Source organism: Seriola dumerili, unplaced genomic scaffold (genome assembly GCF_002260705.1).
Source record: "Seriola dumerili isolate Sdu_G_001 unplaced genomic scaffold, Sdu_1.0 BDQW01000226.1, whole genome shotgun sequence".
Lineage (NCBI taxonomy): Eukaryota > Metazoa > Chordata > Actinopteri > Carangiformes > Carangidae > Seriola > Seriola dumerili.
This window is the reverse complement of record NW_019174481.1, coordinates 5,307,001-5,328,329: the sequence shown is the minus strand read 5'-3', so window position 1 is coordinate 5,328,329 and position 21,329 is coordinate 5,307,001. Positions and strand designations below refer to the sequence as shown.

Sequence of the window (21,329 nt, the reverse complement as noted above, 5' to 3'; positions counted from 1 at the left end):
ATGCTGCTCAGTCTGTCAGCGGCGTTTCTGCTTAGTTTAAATGTTTCCTTTAGGGAGTTGTGGCACTAAACCTCTCTCACAAAGAAATCCCCGCCAGTGGCTGCTGCACTTACCGGAGACCACCAGGGGCACAGTGTCTCTCTCATAGTCGTTACCCATGACAACCTGACAGTGGTAAGTGCCTGAGTCGTTGGTACGGAGACTGGAGATCTCCATGGTAGCATTCAGGGGATTGGCAGGGTATCCTGGCAGCATGACCCGTCCACTGAAAGCCTTATTCACCTTGATTACATCACCTTTGGCAAAGAAAAATAGGTTTCTTCATGACAAATGTCTGCTGGCATCCTGTAGGTTTTACAGATAGAACATAAAGTTTAAGGGACTCCAGATAAATAGATGGAGATAAATCTTTATCACCAAATTTTATTTTGTTCGGATGACTTTGCTAAAATCCTGGAAAACCTTTCTATTGAGAGTGCTTATCTCATTTTAACTGCAGGATCTGCTGTTGTCAGCTTGTCAAGATTTTTGTCATTGTTTTGCTTTGGAATCCTTAAGATTCATTCAGATTCATGATTTTTTTTTTTTTTTTTTGGGGGGGGGCATCAGAAACAATGTGTAATCACCTTTTAAGTTGATTTGGCAAACAGCTGACTAATTACACATTCAAAATTAGGAGTTGTGTTTCTGCTGTAAGTCAAATATTGACTCTCTTTTAGCTCAGCTTGGTTTTGGTTTACGCTCATTCATGAAGAAACATCTGGCTCTTTAGCTGCCAAATGCTCCACTGTGTTTACCATCAAGTTGCTAACTTCACATCCAGTGTTTGGTGCCAAAACTATCCACTGAAAGATGCTAAAAGAATAAAGGCGCCTGAGGTAGGTAATTCAATCTGCACACAGCCTTGACAAGTACAGTGGAAAAACCACAGCTATGAAGGTTCATCATTTTAATTCAGCTGCTATTGTTAAGTTGTTTATCCACAGCTGAATCAGACTTTCACATCACATCTTTGTTTTACCTTTAACTGAAAGTACAATCTGCTCAGGACGAGCACCCTGTCCCCCCGCTGGGAGCCTGGTCCACAGGAGGTGGGGAGGCTGGCTGGAGGAGCTGGTCCGGAGGGTGAAGACACAGGGGAGGACGGCTTTGCCTGCCAGTGTTTGTTGTACTGTAGGATGGATGATCCTACGCATGTTCACTATGGAGGAGGCTTCACCTAAAGAGGAACAAAAGGAGGACAGAACATAATTGGATTATGTGATTAAATGCAGTGCATTCAGAAAGTATTCAGATCCCTTCACTTTTTCACATTTTGTTATGTTGCAGCCTTGTGCTACCCCATAAAGACAAAAGGAAAACAGAATTTTAGAAATTTTGAGCAAATTTATTAAAAAGGGAAAAGTGAAGTGTTCAGACCCTTTACTCAGTATTTAGTTGAAGCACCTCTTGTGGCAGTTTTCAGCCTCGAGTCCTTTTGGGTATGATGCCACAAGCTTTGCACACCTGGATTTAGGGATTTTCTGCCATTCTTCTCTACAGATCCTCTCAAGCTGTGTCAGGTTGAATGGGGACTTGGTTGAATTGGGTTCAAGTCAGGGCTCTGGTTGGGCCACTCAAGGGCATTCACACAGTTGTCCCTAAGCCACTCCTGTATTGTCTTGGCTGTGTGCTTCAGGTCATTGTCCTGTTGGAAGGTAAACCTTTGGACCAGTCTGAGGTCCTGAGTGCTCTGGATCGGGTTTTCATTCATTCAGCTTCTCCCTGTCCCTGCTGCTGAAAAACACCCCCACAGCCTGATGCTGACACCCCCATGCTTCACTGTTGAGATGGCATTGGTCAGGTGATGAGCGGTGCCTGGTTCCCTCCAGACATGACGCATAGAACTGAGGCCAAACATTTCAATCTTGGTTTCACCAGACCAGATAATCTTGTTTCTCACATGCTGGGAGTCCTTTAGGTGCTTCTTTTAGCAAGCTTTCACTGAGGAGAGGTTTTTTTCTGGCTACTCTGCCATAAAACCCAGATCAGTGGAGTGTTGCAGTGTTGCCTTCTTGGAGGTTTCTCTCATCTCTACAGCGGCCAGCTCTAGTAAGAGTCCAGGTTGTTCCAAACATCTTCCATTTAAGAATTAAGGAGTTATGCAGCAAAAATATTTTTTGTAGCCTTCCCCTGATCTGTGCCTCGACACAATCCTGTCTCTGAGCCCTGCAGGCAGCAGCTCCTTCCACCTCATGGCTTGGTTTTTGCTCTGAGGTGCATTGGCAGCTGTGAAACCTTATATAACCAGATGTGTGTCTTTCCAAATCATGTCCTGTCAACTGAATTTACCACAGGTGGACTCAGGTGTCATATTAAAGGGTCTGAATATTTATGTCAGTGTGATATTTCAGTTTTTCCTTTTTAATAAATTTGCAAAAACTTCTAAAATTCATTTTTTTTTTCTGTTTTGACATGAATTGAAATGATTTTAGCATAGATGCTGCAACATAATAAAATGTGAACAAATGTGAGGTCGTCTGAATACTTTCTGAATCCACTTAAGGTTGGAGGACATTTTGCTTACAAGGGAAGAAAACAGTGGAGAGAAAAGTGCAGTAAATAATTTCCTGTATTGATGATTCACCATGCATGAATCTACTTTGTGAAAGGGTTCAGCACATAAATGCTTTTTCAAAGACATGAATAAGTCTGCTGGTTCATTCAGGTGAATAATATAATGTGCACTAAGCAGACGAGGAGCTACAAGAATGACAAAAATGAGGAACTTGATTTGTTAGTGCAGCAAAGGAGCGCAACCTAGGCACACGCACACACCCGTACACGTGGGCTGAAAACCACACACACACACACACACACACCAAAAACCATAGTGTCTCGCCGCCTCCAACCTAATTATTTATTATTTCATTACTTATTCTTCACACCATTCACACAAATGACTTGAACTGTCACTCAGACTAATTCATTTATTGATTTTATGCCAATGAAACATCAATGTAAAGGGAATGTCACTGTAACAGTTAGATTCATGCTTCTGCAGATTGATATCAGCAGTTCACTCAGTCTGGTTGCCAGGATATACATGTTCAATGTAACCATGACAACAGGATCACCTACAAAGCCACTATCCTCCAACCAACCAATTCTTAGCCTACCTCTTTGTGGCTTTATCCTTCGTGGATGTTACTGTAAAATACCAGGCTTCCATTTATTTTATTATTTTTTATTTTGTTTGTTTGTTTGATTGTTTTATTTCATAGATGGTTGAAATTGTGTTTTCCTTTTCCTTTTCTATCTATAAAAGTTTTTTGTAAACTTTCATTTACTTTTGACTACTGTATACTCATCAAGAGTTCATCATAAATTCATGAGCTGTTTCTACTCTTGAAGTCAAGCAGTTACATGGAGTGTAATGTGCTAAACTGTCTGTCAACATACCAACAAAAGGCAGACGACACCACTACAAAGCTTAATAAGCTTAAAAGAAATTTGTTCAGGGATTTTTGTATTTGTTTTCTTCTCTTGTCCTCTCCATTCACATTTTCACTGTTAGTCAAATACACCAATTTGTAGAGAACAATTATGAGTGTAACAAGAGAATCTGTGACAAAAAACAAAAAACAAAGCCTCCTTTGGAATATTGCACATGGTGGAATTGAATCCCCAAAAGATATTTCCATCTGCATTTAGATTGGACGGCTTTCACGAGCTGAACCCCCTGAGAGCATCTCTCTGTGCTGAAGAACGCCGCTGCTGCCTTCCCCCCAAATCAGATGTAATCACAGAATCACAAATACACAGGAAAAGCATAAGAGCCAGAACAAGACGGCGCGCAGGAATAAGAGAGGGGGAGAGGGAGTCTAAGAAACTGAATGGTGGAAACTGAGGGACTTTGGATGATAAGTGTACCCTGCCTGTAGCATGGTGGTGACAGATGGGACAAAAGAAAAACAGCCTAAAAAGAGAAGCAGAGAGCTGGAAGTGACATGAAAGGACACTCTCTGTCATTAACAGATGTCATCTCTTATTCCTGTGAGTCCTTCTGCAGAGTCCACTGAGCTGTTTGGATTACTGATAAACTGCAAACAGGGTTTTTACCAATGTTTCTTAAACGCAACTGAATCTACAATCTGCAGATTCACTGTCTTGATACGATCATCAAGGGTTGCCATGGTAAAAAATACACCTGTTTGATATCTTGTGGTACATTTCGTGGGGATGAACCTGGAAATTATTGACTCAGGAGTGAAATAGTTCTACATATAAATGTTTTAACAGCTTTTACAGTAGTTTCGGAGGTCAATATTTAAGAGAAACAGCAGGTTCCAATCCTGATTTTTCAATTTTAGTAGCGGGGAGATCATTTTGTTTACTCTTGGATCCTGTATCGTGCAACAACAAAAAACTATAAAACATGATTGAATTTGGATTAAAAACTTTCTCCTGTCAGAGCGCAATGACCAGTGAGCTTATGTTTTAATGTTGGAAATGAGAGATGCAATGAAAATCCAGGCTGACCAGCTTCCACCGTGCATGCCAATTGCAGGAAAAGTAATTAAGGAGAGCAACTTATCTTCAGTACAAGCCGTCAGCAGGCTGCATGTGTGACCTCAAACCTGCGATACTATCCTCCAGAGACTTGCAGCTCTGACATTTTTTGTCTTTTTGTTCCATAATTGTGAATTTTACGCATAGTTGTAATGGAACAGATGGTCGACTAAACTTGCACAAATGGGTTTGGAGGTGTTCCAGCTCAATCCCACTGAGCATGTCTGCAAACATCCTCAGCATGTCAGCTTTCACTTACAACACTCAAATGAGTACAGACCTGTCTCGTGTAATTATGCCTATGGAAAAATGAATGTGGGAACTCTTTTTTTTTTTCTGTATTCTGGTCCAGCTGCTCCCCCCTCCTTTATTCCTTCCTCCTATCCTCCTTGTCATCTGTCATCCTTCCCTCCCTCTTCTTTCACTGAACACTCCTGTATACTGACATATTCTGTTACCATGGACCGTTGTTCCTTTATATTCAAAACTGCTGATCAGTTTCTGCAGCACTTGGAAGATGAAGCGTTTGAAGGAAACAAAGAGTGGAGGTATAGGAGACAGAGAACTCACCCAAGCCTAAATAGAGCAGCAGCATCAGAGCAAAGAGGATCTGCCGCCCAGCTGTACACAGAGTGAGCACCATCCTGGACCTGCAGAGAGAGAGAGAGAGAGAGAGAGAGAGAGAGAGAGGGGGAGAAAACAGAGAAGAGGATAGTGAGACAGGATCGAGAAGGGAGGCTGAACCAGTAGTTATAGGAGGAAGCTTTGGATCAAATGTAGTTACACTGGACATGTATACTTGCTTTTCAGTGTAATAATTGTATGGCACAGCTTGGACAATCAAGTAAATATCTTATTTTATGAACTGTAAATGTGCACATCTTTAAGTTTAGTTCTTATCATTGCCTCTATCTTTCAAATGCAAGCACATTAAAACTGTGAATCATGTTTTCATTCAATGTATTCGTTCAGTAAGATGATACACTTCACCCATCTGTATCCAGCGTTATCCTCCCATGCTTGCTTTCCCCTTGAAGACAGAACTTTTTACTGTAACTCATTATTCAGATGTTACAGATTTTGTCTGTTAACATGAAACCCCTGAGCTTTAATGGCACAGTTTCACCCAACCCCCAAATTGCTCTGTGTGGTTGGGCCAGTGCTCTGCACGGAAGCTCGCTGCCATCGGTGTGTGTGAACCGATGAATGAGAGGCAAAAGATCTTTAGATGAAAGTGTGAATACAAGGTGAAACAGACTTTCATTGTCTGAACGGATGAAGGGCTGCTTACTCCTTTGTGTGTCTGAAAAACCTCCACAGCTGTTTTGACTTATAAAACACTTTGGGAAGCTAATTAGACCAACTCATATCCATCCAAATGTGATACAAACAAACTTGTGTGTAGCACAAAGGGTTTTCAGCTGATGGAAATGAAATGTATTGTCAGCACTGTCCTTTGCTAACTCTGGTGGTGATGCTCACACAGGCCCGGATACGTGTCACTCATCTTAATGAGCTGTCTACCATCAGAGCAGTTTCACAAGATGAGGAAACCATCATCTGTGAAGCCACAACAGGTGTTAAAGCAGCAGTGTGAAAAACTAATGCAGACCTTCACAAGCTTTCTGAATGGGCAAATCACTCATACTTTCTTTAGTTTTTCTCTCATTTATTTATTGTTGCGATGACTCCCCTGCACAGTGACCTTTAGTCTCCACATTATATCCAGCTCAATACTGGCCACATCTTTAAAAAAAATATATATACTAAATGCCCCAAATGGCTGAATCACTGAATCACTGAAAAGCAAATATTGGGCAAATGAGGCAATTGAGTAGCATAGCACACAGTATCACAAACAGGAACAGATAATGTATCATATTTATTGGTGTTATAATAACAAACAAATAACTGCATCTGTAAAGACCCAGACACAGTTAACTGGGGCTGAGGCAAATTACTCATTCAGCACTTTCCAGCCAGGAAGCCTAGACACACAACTGTGTGTGAAAGAGGCTTAAACGGCACTGCAGCAAGACAATGTGACCTTTGATCCCATGCACTGTTGGAGATGGGAGGATGTCCAATGGGATGCACTAGAAATTTTAACTTGAATTATCTTGAAATTAATACACACTACATACTGTGTTTAATGAAAAATGTGAATTCATTGAAAAAAAGTACCTCCCAGAAAGTGAAGAATGAGTCACATTTATTGTCTTACTCCTAGTGTAAGAGTATTCTTAAAGAGCAGAGTGATCACATGATTAATCATAAAAAGAGACCCTACATCTGCCCATTGTTCATTAAAAAAATTCCTTACATGTTGTTTTCAGTGATGTTAATTTTGTGTAATTTCTCTTGTGATTTCTTGTAATCTACATGAAAAAGACAGCAATCTAATATAATTATGATATGTATCTATAAATTGGGATCAAATGGCGGAAATTGGCTGAAAACAGGAAAAATAAATTCTGCTACTGGTGCATCAGAGAAAACACTACTGTCACTACTTTAGTCTGGAACTGTCAGTGTTGTATGGGTTTTTGGAGGCATCTATCTGCTTTTGTATTTTCCAGAATTTGTCATGCCTTAAAACGGTTTGGTTTCTGTGACCGCAGGATAACTTCTGCCTTATGAATTTTATTATGTATTTTATACCTAAAAATCCAAAATTATATTCAAAAATGTAACAGGAAAAATACATTCATGGCTACAGGAAGTGTCTTGTCTTTAATTTACCTTTAATTGCACATTTTTGTGCCCTGTGGGAGGAAAGCAGAGCACACTGTGATAACCCACGCAGACATGGAGACATGCAAACTACACACTCACTGTGTAGCAAATTACAGCCTCCAGAATGATTATTTAAATAAATCAACACCTCTCTCAAACAGATTCAATAAAAACTGAATACTCTAATCCTCATAAGGGGAGGATTTATTGCTGCCCTGTTGTATTATACTGCATTAGTTTTATCTAGGTGTATCTAATAATTTGGCATGCGAATGTAGATTGATTTATTCAATGTATGGCATAGTAACCATTTCCGTAAACTGCAGAATCAGTATTTTTACTAAAGAACTTGACATGGATTTAATCGCTGGAGCACTATGCAGTTAAGAAACTGCACTGGCAAATGTATTTCTGCATCAGCAAATAAAATATTTAAAATGATTTACAGTTTGTAATGTTAGTTTAAGCCATTTTCTCACTCATACATGGACGTTAAAAGAAACAGAAATAATACAATAGATGAATAACAACATTAGATGATGGTGCATAAATTACTTGTCCCACCTGTTAATGATCCTAATATATCAGATTTCGGTGGAGATAAAAAGTAAAAAGTATGTTTCTCAGGAACCGCTCATCTAAAAAACTTCACAGTTGACACTGCGCTTCCTCTGGTCCTCAGCAATCCACCCGTGACAGAGATTTCTCCCTTTATAGCTAAATTACATTTATTTGGCAGATGCCTTTGTTGACAGCGACTTATATTTTTCACCTACTCTACCACCTGAGCTCCAGGTCCAACACTGGTCTTGTACATGGCTAAAATAGGCTATCTCACATTGTAAAGTCTGATTTGATCTCATGCCAGACACAGATATATCTGATGAAGAAAAATTGGACTGAATCTTTTATAACATCCAAACAGTCATTCTCCAAAGTATAGCTAAACCAGGATTAACTTTCAGTATACTGCAGTGAAAAGGTGATTGTGGTGCATTCCTACAGCACAACATAGAGGAAATCCTACCACACATCAGAAATGAGCTGCTGACTTTGCCAGAGGATTTGGCTTGGGGCCCAAAGCTTCTCAGCTCAATGGAGAGACGCCTGAGACAGAGCTTTATTGCCCCGTACTGGTATGAAATGGAGATAAAGAGGAGAATATGCTGTTTGAAGTAAACACAGCTTTGTTTTCTACAGTAATGCTGATTTCAAGGGGAGTTAAGCAACTTAAACAACTCTAAATTATTTATTTGTGAACAAAATATTGGTTCTTTGTTCCCTCCTGACTTCACTTTGCATTACCAGGGCTTGCTAGAAGACCATTTGAAGAATCTGAAATAATCTGAGACAAATCAGTCCATGTTTGGACTGTCAGGATTTCAGTTACATAAAGTAAATAATTAATCCAAGAAAGCAAATGGCCTCTTTGCATTCACCAAGGTAACAGCAATTCATGCCAACAGCATCCCAATGCTCAGAAAGAAGATTATGCAACACCAACTCAACCCTTTGTAAATTACAGGAATAATGGTGGCTCTCTTCTCCGACCATGTGAAAGCTCAGTAAAACGTTCAACCAAATAAAAGTGGAGCGTGTGAGGCAAAGAAAAAACATTCCTCTCAGACAGTAAAGCACTTTGTGACACCTGCCAAACAATACTTTTCATTAAACAACAATTTGTTGTGTGAGTTTTAATAGTGGTCTACCAAGTCGGTCTTGGACTTTTTGAAAAAAGGGGATTCTGGTGAGGGTCAGACCCCGCTGTGCCACACACTTTGAGGCATCCACACCATAAAGGTGGGTTAGGACCTTGTGATGGGCTGTGACAGATTGGGGTTGAGCCGTTGGACTCTTTGCATGTTGAAGGCCTGCAGTATTGGTTGAGCTAGCTGGGTGGGTGACAAGAGATTTCTAAAGGTTTGGAGAGGGTCGTGACACAGAGGAGTTTGCCCAGTCTTGCAAGAAGAGCGCATTAGAGAGTGTTGTATCTGAGTGCCTGGGACTGGCAGGGGCCCAACAGCCACTATCCACAGCAACAGAATTCAGAGTTCAGCCTATGGACATCTCTATGGCTGCTATACAACATACAAACGATGTTCCTATAGACAGCAGCCATTCAAAGTTTTACCAGAGGGGATTTACAACATACAGTGCACTGGCCATGCAATTGCACCAGCCGCATACTAACCAGTGCCACCTTTTGTTAAGGACGAGACATCAGATGTTGTGAACGTCTCCCTCTAAATCGCCCCTCTTCACTTTCACAGGCCCAGTTGTGTCTTGAGCCAGAAGTCTCTAAAATGCTTCAGTGGACTTCAATGCGAATGTCCATCCGACACATTTTCACGATGTCGTCTGAATAGGACGCATTCTCAGCTCATTGTAAGAGCCAGCGAGTGGAGTGACAGAGATCCAAAGAGAGCTACCAGACGAGGCTGGCAGACCTACATTAGGGTTCAGCACTAAGCTGTCAATCTGTTGAAGCAGGAGACCAACTGGCCTCATGATCATCATGACGCAAGCAAGACAGGCCCCTCGACCCAAATCTCCTTCAGTTCCGCAGTTGGTGGGAAAATTGCTTGAAGAAAAAGCATGAAAAGTGTGGAAAATGTCATCTCAGCTGCACAGCACAACAGCTTTTTGCTTACAATGCCTCTGCCATGCTACACTGAAGTGTGTGTGTGTATGTTCACAGACTGCAAAGGTTTACTTAATCAGGCCAGGTTGAGTCCCATGTTAAGTGATGACACAAGCAGAAACACACATGCCACTGTAATAGTACAACCACTATAAAGTTGCACATCAAACTCCCAGCCAAAGCCGAGTGTCACTGGATCTCAACTTCTGTGTACTAAAACACATACACAACAACATGAGTACAAAACCTGGTGCCTAGCCTCTGTTAAATATCCGTTTAAGTTTGCTTAACTCTTTACATTCTGCAAGACAGCATGACACATATGTACAGTAGTTCACAATAATGGGGTCAGATGTAGGCCTACTACTCAAAATCTTTTTTTTTTTACAGACCTCGACAAAAACTGACTTCTCATTTTTAACAGGCAACAACTGATCCTGTTTTCTGAAATCACTGCTACTGGCAATTTTAGTTAACAGTTATGTGAAAATCTGTCTCCAGATGATGTTAGTGTTGTTTTATACAAGAAAGGTCCTATATATGCATTTGATGGCTGCAGTACATAGCCACATAGTAGTATGCTAAAAGTAGTGATCTACCCAAATAAAACCACATGTCCCTGGTAAAAGGTCTGCTTCTTCACCAGCTGATGAGCCATTCAGATAACCAACACAGGAGCAGTTGTTCTTGTATAGCAGGGTCATCCTGGTATTATAATATAGCATTATAAATTAAAGTGTAATTTAAAGAGGACATATTATGGCCATTTTTAGTCTTCATCATTTTATTCTTGGCATCTGCTAAACTATATTTACATGATTCAATGTTTCAAAAATAAATTATTTTTATAATCTGGAATGTCCCTGACTGACTGACTGAGGATATTTCTACCCCCGGTCAGCCTAGTACCTTGTCACTGAGTTTGAGTTTCTGGTGCTTACAGCTTCTGTTAGGGAGTGTTTACAGCCTGCAGTGTAGCCAACTTAGCAAATTGTCGATAGATTTAGAGACTTTTTTCAAACAGAACTTCGTACATGACTGGACAATATCTGGATGCCAACTGGGGGTTTAGGATTACACCCCTTGTTAAGGGCAGTCTACTGAGCCACAGGGAAGTGGAGGTGCGCCTCCTACACTGAGCCTCGCCACCATTACGGTCCATAAACTACTTTCATTACATGTATCAATATTACTAAAGGAGGCAGAGGAATAACTAAACATAAGCCACACTGAGCAGAGAGAGCAGGAGTGAGGGAAGGAAAGAGAGAATGCATCATAATTGGTAAAGAAACTAGCAAATCTGAATAGCATGTAAACAACAGGAACACTGGCAACCGGAAATGGTACAATACACTTACTGCAGCACAGGAATTAAAAGCCCTGTTAAGAAATAAAGAGTTTCTGCCTAATGAAACACTAGAGAAATTTAAATTTGAAATGATTACAGGAACTGTTGAGTTTGTATTAACACGTAATGCAGTAACTTTTACAGGGCAAGTGGGAAGCTTCATACTATAACATTGCTCTGACCAATTCTTCATATCAAACCAAGGGAGTTAGACAAAAACACCTGCCTCTAATAAAAGTCTGTCACGGAGGTAAATAAAGGCAGAACTATAGTGGATCCCAGACGGAGGCTGTGCTGTTTGTGAGAGACAAAATAAGAAAGATAGTTTGTCTCTTTTAACGTTCTCTCTGAGTGATCACTTTATAAGTAAATATAGCTGATATCACAGCACAATTTTTGTCTTTAATTTATGTGTTTGGTGATTTTGTCATATGCAGTCGCAGTTATAAAATCAGGATTTGACCATAGGCAGTCCAGCCATATAATAGGTTTTTAACTAGTCTTGTTCATATACTGTACTTTCTGTCTGAATGCCTGTATTAGAGCTCAGGGCTCTTTAAGGCCCCCCGCCTCCCCTATGAAGCTGACCAATCAGAGCCCAGCATGCTTGCTTACAACTAGTCCCGCCTTTCTCAGCGGCTGGAAACAAATGTTTGTGGCTGTCACAATGGCGTCGGTTTTGCCGGTCTTGAACTATTAGATGATTGACCCGATCCACTTTTGCAAGCTATACTGGAGCAGGAAAACAAGCATACCCATTGCCGAGCAGCCGGAAGGAGGGAAGAGGCAGAATTATGAAGAGAAGTGCTACGAATAAAGTCGCTGGACAGTCTGCACTGGACTTCACGTGACAATATTCATACGTAAAAAAAAAACGTTTAGATTTTTTTTTAATCTGTGGACATTTACGGACTAAAGGAATATAAGTAATCGCGGAATGGACAGGAACCAACAGACAATCCGACTTAAAAAAGGTAGGGAGTGGTTTATGATACTGGTAAATCTAAGCGAAGTATACTTTTGTGATCATAGTTAATGAAAATGAATGGTAGAATTGAGGATAATTTCCAAGCTATCAAGGTATGGTCAATATTGAAAAAGATTGAGCTTTTCTATATCTTGGTGCTTGTGACTTCACTGCTTGTACTAATGCCATCCGGTCGCCGGCTATGCAGTTAAACATCACAAATCCACGAACTGCCCCTTCCTTCAGAGATAAACATCGCGGTGTTGAACTGTGCGCAGTTTTTTGAAGCAGTTCTGTTTGCCGGTGTTGTGTCCAAATCTGTTTCCTGGCACACAGTAAAATGTTTGGAACGGTGGAGGGGTCGGTGGTAAAAATGAATTCCATCCAATGGGTTCATTGTGGTTCTGCCGTTGGCAGAGCATGCAAAGCATATATTTCACCAGGCATGTGAGAACACTGTCTTTATGATCTAAGTAGTTGTGTGCTGTGCCTTGTGTAAAGGTGCCAAGCTTGCAGGAGGTGTCCAGCTTGCAGGTGGGCGACACTGAGGGACACATTAACGTCAATAGGTCTAGGAAATAAGGCCTGAACTCCAATGAGGTGTTTCATGCAAATGATAAAGTGGGTTTTCGCCCTGACTGAGGTACTCCTTTTGGTGTGTACTTCAAGCCTTGCGACTTTGTTGACCATTTACATGCACAAAAAAGCAGCTATATTACACTATAGGAAAGGGGAAAACTTGGAAAAGCATAACAGGTCCTCTTTAAATGTTATTTGTCATAGAAATAACAGTGTTAGGATGTTTATGAATAATATAGGCCTACTTGGAAAGCAACAAAAAGAGAAAGAGCTTTATTGTTCACATTTTCAAATAATATGTCTCACTTCAGCGAAAGTGATTTACAGTTCAGAATAGCATTAGTCTAAACTCTCCGTTTGGGGATTGAGACCTGATTGGTCCTGAACATGTTTTTTTGTTATGCAAAAAGTAACCCCGCAAAACAATAGTCTTTGATTTTGGCAGTAATACACAAATACACTTACTCTACTACTAGTTTTTAATGTTTACAGCTTATGTTTGAGCAGATAAACACACTGTTGAATTCATTACTTTTATGATTTTGGCTTTGGAAAGGCTAAAACTCTTGCCATTTGACAGAATATTTTTCTTCCTTCAACAGAAGAGAGCTTGGACTCTAATTTCTGATTACTTTTTATTTTTATAGTAGGTAAACCTTTTTTGCCCAACAGCATGATGACAACAAGAGGAATTAATGTCTAAAAATATGGGTGGCTGAAGAGGAGAGGCTTGAGGACTTTAGATAAATCTGTACCATTAGCCTTTAGGACTGAAGTAGAGTTGGTTTTACTGTAAGGGGTTAAACTGTCAGTCTTGTTTCCCCCTATTGGGACCTGACAGGAGAAGGTGATTCCTCTCCTACCCTTTTTCTTTAATCATGTCTCACAAAACTATTACCTCTAGAGAGAGTGGCAGAGTGAACAGCAGAATAACAGCTCCAGATGAGTGACAGACAAAGTGGTGGGCTGGGAGAGGAAGAGGATGAAGGAAGAGGAATGAAAGGAAGGTCATTTTATCAGCGTCGTGACAATAATAAACTAACATGATGAAAGCTCCTCAGAAAAGCTGTGTTGGAGCTCTATAATTCTTCTTAATTTGTTGTTTATGAGAAAAAGGCTGCAGCCGGTGCATCCTGAATAGATGTGTGGCTGAAATTTGAACTTCTGCTTACACAGAGGCAATTTTCATTAATGAATTGTAAAGACAGGAAAAAAAATACATGTTGCAGTCATGATTTGGTGCCATAAAAAAGACATAAAACCAGCGTGCATGAACTTTAATTGCTCAAGAAATTAAAAATAGAAAAAAAGGACACTGCAGAGGGAGAGTGAACTGAGCTGAATCAGATATTAACTTCCTGCACATAAACACACAGATAGCCTTTGTGTTGAGTGTGCCTGTGTGGTGACTAATCACACTCAAAGCAACTAATGACTCATGCAGTTCTGGCCTGGGCTTCAGATGGTGAGAGGACTTTGGAAAGCTGCTGGTCCCTCCGATTCAAGATTACACACTCCATCCTCTCACACTGAAACCATTGATCCCACTGGGCATGGAGACTGGGGTTACTTAAACCGGCTCGATAACACGCTTGGAGGCCAAGTTAAAATTTGGCAAGGTGTGTGTGTGCAGTAAAGCGCAGAGAGGAGGCAATGTAGATCACTCTGAAGGACCCTTGATTGACAAGTATAGTAAGAACAGGACAGGGATGAGTTACAAGAAAGACATAGGTGCTGTAGTTGGTTGTTACAACTTTCTTGTTCTTTTCAGTAATTATTCACTGTACAGTTACCCAAGAGGAAATATACTGATGTTTCATGCATGTATCACCAATGATTTGTTCATACCTGAGAGAGATTGGCAGCTCTTATGACGTCCATCTGTTTCCGACCTTTCTGTAGAGCTACGTATTAAGCTGCTCTGGAGCTACACTCAACAGACCTGCAGCAAATGATCTCAGATATGCTCATTTTCTCTCTCCACCTCTTCATCCTAAGCCTCTTTCTGCCAGTGCCATATGTGTATTTTTGTTGTCCGTGCGTGTGTGTGTGTGCATGTGAGTAAGGTGTAGGTTTGATGATGTGAGGTTCAGTGCATGTTAGCCAACTGCGAGTTTGACAAAAAATCAATCTAAATGTATTTGAATAACACATGAGGGAGCCACACTATAAGTGTGCACATGAATGTGTGAGAGTATTGTAACATAGCTTTTAGAGGAAATGGAAACCAGGCAGCGGCCTCAGTGGAATCAATCATCTCTCATTGTCTGCATCTGTAATGCATCATAAAAGATCAAGTCACACGGTCATCATTTCATTTGTTACCAGTGAACCTTTTACTTAAAATGTTCTATTATTGTAGAGAAGGACTTCACAGCAAAACCAAGCTGATTAATTTCATATAAAATTGTTTTAAAAAAGTAAAAAGAAAAAAGGTAAATAGAGAATAAAAATTTGTCCTATGAGTGACTTTGAAAATAAAAAGTGGATAAAAAGTTAATATTGACAAAAATAAAAAATATTCATGGCAAGTCAGAATTTTGAAATAGTAAGTGCAAATTTATAGATACTAAGATTTGAGATACTGCATTTTTGACTCAAAAATTTGACTTATGTGATAATTATGACATACTATTTCATAATTTTGAGTATCTCATAATTTTGACTTACCCATACCATTTTGATTTTTACTTAAATATTTCATGTATTTGTTTTTCTTTCCCTGGCATAAACTTATGTGAAGTGTATTTGAACAATACAAACTAAATACTGTCAAAAGTCCCTTTAAAACATGGTTTGATTAATCGTTTTTGCCACATGGGAGCAGTGCAACAAGCTGTAAACACAACATTGACATAAACCTCTACAGTAGATGTGGCAAACATGTTAGCAAACACTGGCTAATTGACACATCCAATTGACATGGAGCAACTTTATCATTTATTTGGAGTCATGTGTCTGGACACCAGATGAATGGAGGTCCAATATTGACTGACCTTTTAGCTCTATTTTTGGTCTCCATCAACTCCTGAAAGAAATATCTGGCTCTTTAGCTGCTAAATGCTTCAATCCATCTTTACCAGCTAGTTACCAGCTAGCTGCCAATTGTACAAATTAATTAGTTTAGTTATTAATTACTGAAATTAAGTGCAATATTTTGCCGCATTTAGCTCTAAATAATTTTAAAAAGTCGTCTTCTTTTTTTTAACTAGATTTACAGCAATATTTGTGAACGTTGTCATATTTACTTTAAAAAATAAATGTAAAGTTAATGTTAAATCTAAATGTTAAATCTAAACCTAAATGTTAAGTGGAATTGTTAAATGTTTAATATAAATCTTGCTGAAACAAAATATTTAGCTAATGTGCAAATTCACAGTGCTGCTCAGCGGAAGTACCAAAATAAAAGCTTGATCTGGCGCTATCCATGGTCAATTCAGGCTCAAAGCTATAACAATTTTTTGTCGTTGTACTGTTATCATATCATTTTACTAGGTTTTCATATTTTTTCAGATGAGTATGTAAGCATTTAGATTTATAAAGTGTGGCCAGTTTACCCAAAGAATACCTTTTTAGAAATTTGCTCCAACGTTTTTGGATATGTTAGGACCCACTATCTGGATGGAGCCGGCACAAATTTGATGATGTCCAATGTCCACCGTCATCCCAGGGGAAAAAGTGTTATCTCTGTATCCCTTTGGCTTACCGCCGGTGTTATTGCTAAGATAATTCTTTACACTTTAGAATCGCCTCCATAGCTAGTTGCTAACTGTGTCTGCCTGCTATTTGCTGTTATAATTCTCTGTGGGCTTCGACACCATTAATGACTCCTTTCATATTAGGCCACATGTAGTAATTTTATTACATGTAATTCATTGTAACAATGACAATGTTGATTAGAGCAGCTTTAAAGAATCAGAAGCATTGAAACGATGAGGTTCAAATGTATTGCAGGTAAAATATTTGTTTAAGTAAATAGCAATATGGAGGAGGACAGTGATTTTAATTGGCCACTACACCAGCTGTGTCTTAAAAAAAAAAAAAAAAAAAAAAAAAAAACAGAGGTCAAAGGTGAAGGTTCAGAGGTTGGCTCTTGGTGACAAAGCCAATAAAGGATCAGGTGCATGAGATGCGGCTATCATCTTGAGCATATTAGATCCACAGCTCCACACACACTCACACTGTTTGTCTTGGATCATGAGAGCTACCAGAAGGCCATGTTTTCATCCACAGGATGGAATAATAGACACAAACATAGACACTGATGGGACTTCATCCAAGAATTCCTGTTCTTTAATGATGTGCTAACTCTGTGGACTATGAGCTAGGTATGGAAAGAAAAAAAATAGAGAAAGAGCTCTGTCCTTCAAGCATTTTATCACCAATGCCAATGCCCAAAGAGGCAGAAGCTGTCTCTTCATTCTCAAATCAGCAGTTAACAATAACAAGAAATAATAGCTGAGAGATTTTTCAAAAGAAGGGATAAAATAAAAAAGTAACACAACTGCAATGACTGTTAAGCCTGACTATCTCTTTGAAAATGACTTATCATTCAACTCATCTCTACATTGCACAGGCTGATAAAACTTTGGTGCTGCCTTGAAGAGCTTCTTCTTATCCAACTGTAAAGCCAAACATTTGTCTTGCACCAGTCACTACGTTAGAGGAGAGCCCCCCTGGTCAAAGACAAAGAGAGGGACCTTTCTCTCTTTGTGTGGGTGAGCTGTTCAGCTGTGGTCTCATCTACGCTTGTAGTGATTGGCCTGGTGGGCTGCTTTAGTCCCTCCCAAGCTAAAGACTGAAGTTGATTGATGGATTAGTTTGTCCAATCCCTTTTGGGGTTTGGCGGCTGGGGACTCACTTGACGGGAGGGTTTCAATATTCCAGGGAGAGAGGGGGAGAGAGGGAGACAGAGTTCGACTTTACGTCCAAATCCAGCAGCTCAAAACACAAACTGGTCACTGCTCTTTTTCTATTTGACAAATGTTTGTGGCCGGATCATTCGGCTCTGAGATTTGGGAGCTGTCCAGTGCTGAAAACGTGGACAGTTTTTGCTCCAGTCACTGTGAAGTCATTGTTAGTCTTAAGCCTATTCCCCTTCTGGCTGTAAACAGACCACAAAGTTCAAAGAGATCATAAAACTCCCACTTTAGTTCACAGTCTAGTTCACGGTTGGATCTGCTGGTTCATGGAATACAGTTAGAGCAACAAAGAAGTCTCATAATTTTACTGAATTATACAACACTACCCATCAGTTCTAAACAAAATCAATGCATTTTCAGGGCAGCATAAGCATAAAGAAACAAGCCTCTGAGGTGAAGCTTATTTTGATCATTCCAAGGCCTCTGTAAGCAAGTGCTGGTACTAATTTGCATTTATATAGTGTCATTCTGTTAGCTATTAACACTATATAAGGGGGGAATACACCCCATAATCACCTAAGTGACATATTAGAATGGGCACTTTCATACCATAGAGACTAATATCAAACCGCGGATGAGAGTTACCTTTAGCTTCCACTGAAAATACACCATCAGCAAGGTTCTCCAAATGCATTCATACCAGGAAACTGGAGGAAAAAACAGCACAATTATGACCAGCAGGGCTAAACTGTCTCCTCTGATTCATTTCATTCTGAAAATCCGGCTATTATATTTTAGGGCTGCCACTAATGGTTATTTTCATGATTGATTTAATCTTCAAATTAGTCTATAAAATGTCAGAAAATAGTGAAAATGCTGACTACAGTTTCCCAAAGCCACAGTAATGTCTTTAAACCCAAAGATATTCAACTGACAATGATATAACAGAGAAAAACAGCAAATCTTCACATTTGAGAGGCTGCCAGCAAATGGTTAGCGTGTTTTGCCTTGAAAAATAACTCAAATGATTGATTGATTATCAAAACATTTGCTGATTAATTTACTGTCAATCAATTAATTGACTAATTGTTTCTGGTCCATTGTTAACTATTGATAAATCTACAGATTATTGTTGTATCAAATGTAAGAAAATCATTTTCTCCAACTAGACCTAAATATATTCAGTTTACTATTATATCAGACGAAAAGAAAAGCAGCAGGTCCTCACATTTTAGAGGCTGGAACAAGGGTATGTGTGGCATTTTTGCTTGAACAATGACATAAACTTGCTGCTAATCATTTGCTGTCGATTGATTAATTGATTAATTGACCAGTCTTTCCAGCTCTACAGTATTTCATCTGTTTAAAAGGCACCTCACATGACTCTTTTTTCCATCTTCCACTGATGCAAAGTGACTCCTCGAATTGCAGACGGCTCACAGCCAGACATGATAAACAATACTGAGGCTGACTGAGTGCAAAGTGTGCAGCAACAGACAGCGAGGCAGCTGAACTGAGCTCGTACTCTATTTTTGAATCAGACTCTTCTGTTCCTCACAACACCAACGTCTGATCCCTCTGCTCGTATAAGTGCAGTCATCTACATACACACAACTACTGTATGTGCGTGCCGGGACACATGGATGCCCACACGGCCCTTTCAAACAACACAAACACACACACACATCCGGACAGAATGAAAAATGCATGCTGCAAACTTTCAGCTGGGTCTCTTAGCCTCATTCCTCACCATTCTCCTCTCTCCTCGTCCCACAGGCACTCTCTGTTATCTCTCACACACATATGTTCCCTCTCTCCTCAGCTCTAGCTCGTCTATAACGTGGCGTTGCCTAGTTAACCTCGTCCTGCTTTATGGCACTGACACACAGCTGGTAGTGGGCGCACTAACAAGGCCAGAGAAGAAAAGACTTGAACTCCTCCAAACTGGAGCGGTGAATAGAAACAGAATGGGCTTTATTGGGCTGCGGGGGCTCTCATATTCTCAGACAATACAGCTCATTTGTCAAGGTGACCCAAACTGTTCTCCTCCTTCACTGTGATTTGTACATGCCCAGTGTTTGTTTACAGAGCAGGCAGTCATCAATATAACACTCTCAAAGATCTATTCACCGGCTTGGCACCAGGCAATCACTCATTTTACCTTCATTAGGTCACTTTCTTTCTCTCATTTCTGTCATTTTAAAGGACCAAAGCAAAGTTAGTGTCGCACAGTGATCACTGGTAATCCAGTTTCCGTGCACAGCAGTATCTTTAATGTCATGCCCAGGTGACAGCTCTGGAGGTGGACCAGTATAAGATCAGATTTTGGCACTTATTCAACACATGTTGTTTGTTCACCAAAGGGCTCTGATTTACATAATAGATTTCACAAACACCTGTTCAAGTGTTCAGATCTGCTTCCACAATTGCATCACCTGACAGAAGGCATCCTCCCCCTTTGATTTCTTTTAATTTTGGCATCTGTAAAGGAAGGTTTATTAGACGTGTGCGTGTGTGAACCAAAGCAACAAAGTTCTTGTGGTATGAAGAGAAGATCTCTTGAGATGTAAAGGACACGCTAACAAGGTTACTTGGCGAGTTGATGATTAATGCATGCCCCTACACGGGTCGTAAATATAGACCAATATTAAAAGCTTTGACCAGTAAATAATTAAAGATATCCCAAACGGGTGCGATTTGTGTGAAGCCGAGGCGACGATCATGCGAGGGGAAATGCACTGATTGGTCCACATGAAATACTTATTACTTACACTTATTGCATATGCATATGATTTGATGTTGCATAGACGGGCAGTGAGAAAAGCACTCTAAAAAACTGACTTGCGCTGTTTTTTGCTCCAGTTTAATCAAAAGTGCGTTTTCATATGGTAAGCAAGAAACTGAGACACTTCACATCGTCTTCCAGCAGCTGCGCGGTCTCAGGAGCCTCCTGCCACCCGGTGACTTGAGATATGACACACTGACCAAACGATTGGTTTCATAAAGCGTGCATGCGAAGCAGATCGTCTTCTTGCTTTCGCTCTTACCTTGGCAAAAACGATGTGCGTCTTAATGGTGCAATCCCCTGGAATGTGGGCGAAAGCCTTGCGCCTCAGTGCAGGTGCTCTCCAAAGCTCCCAGAGGGTGCAGAGACGGCGAGCGACGAAACAAGGGTGAAACAGCACTTTGCAGAGGCAGAGGAGAGAGCGTGTGCACAAGCGCTCCGCGTCTCGGAGTTTACACTCCTTCTTCAGCGTTATCCTCTCCTCACTGAGCAGCAGCCTTATGCGCCGTTCATCCTCACACGCTGAATGTCGGGAATAAATGCACTCGCACACGCGCGCACACTCACACGCACAGCAAGGTGCTCCCTCCGTCCCCCTCCTCGCCAGCAGCTACGCTGAGGGAGAGAAGCAGAATCAGTTTGAACAAAGAGGCAAGCGGTGACAGGCAGACGGCTCCAGCGCCCCCATTCAAAGGGGGTGGGGGGTGGGTGGGGGGTAAAGAGAGAGAGAGAGGCGGGGGGGGGGGGGGGGTGTACTTTATATGACCATAATCCTACATAAACCTCAAAGGTTGATCCGGTGTCTGTGAATTAAATTAGAATTTACCCATGAGCTTACAATGACAGTCTGACCATCAGCT

The 21,329-nt window shown here is 40.5% G+C and overlaps 1 protein-coding gene across 2 annotated transcripts in view; it reads right to left on the bottom strand.

Moving 5' to 3' along the window:
- ncan (neurocan) overlaps positions 1 to 21,083 on the bottom strand; it is a 48,589-nt gene extending 27,506 nt beyond the window's left edge. For both annotated transcript variants that reach the window (XM_022755297.1, XM_022755298.1), the window contains exons 1-4: positions 20,732 to 21,083; positions 5,122 to 5,201; positions 1,022 to 1,219; positions 114 to 296 (exon numbers count right to left, since the gene is read on the bottom strand). In XM_022755297.1, coding sequence (XP_022611018.1) covers positions 114 to 296; positions 1,022 to 1,219; positions 5,122 to 5,194 — 454 coding nt within the window. In that variant the 5' untranslated portion in view covers positions 5,195 to 5,201; positions 20,732 to 21,083. The remainder of the gene's footprint in view (positions 1 to 113; positions 297 to 1,021; positions 1,220 to 5,121; positions 5,202 to 20,731) is intronic.
- Positions 21,084 to 21,329: the final 246 nt, after the last annotated feature.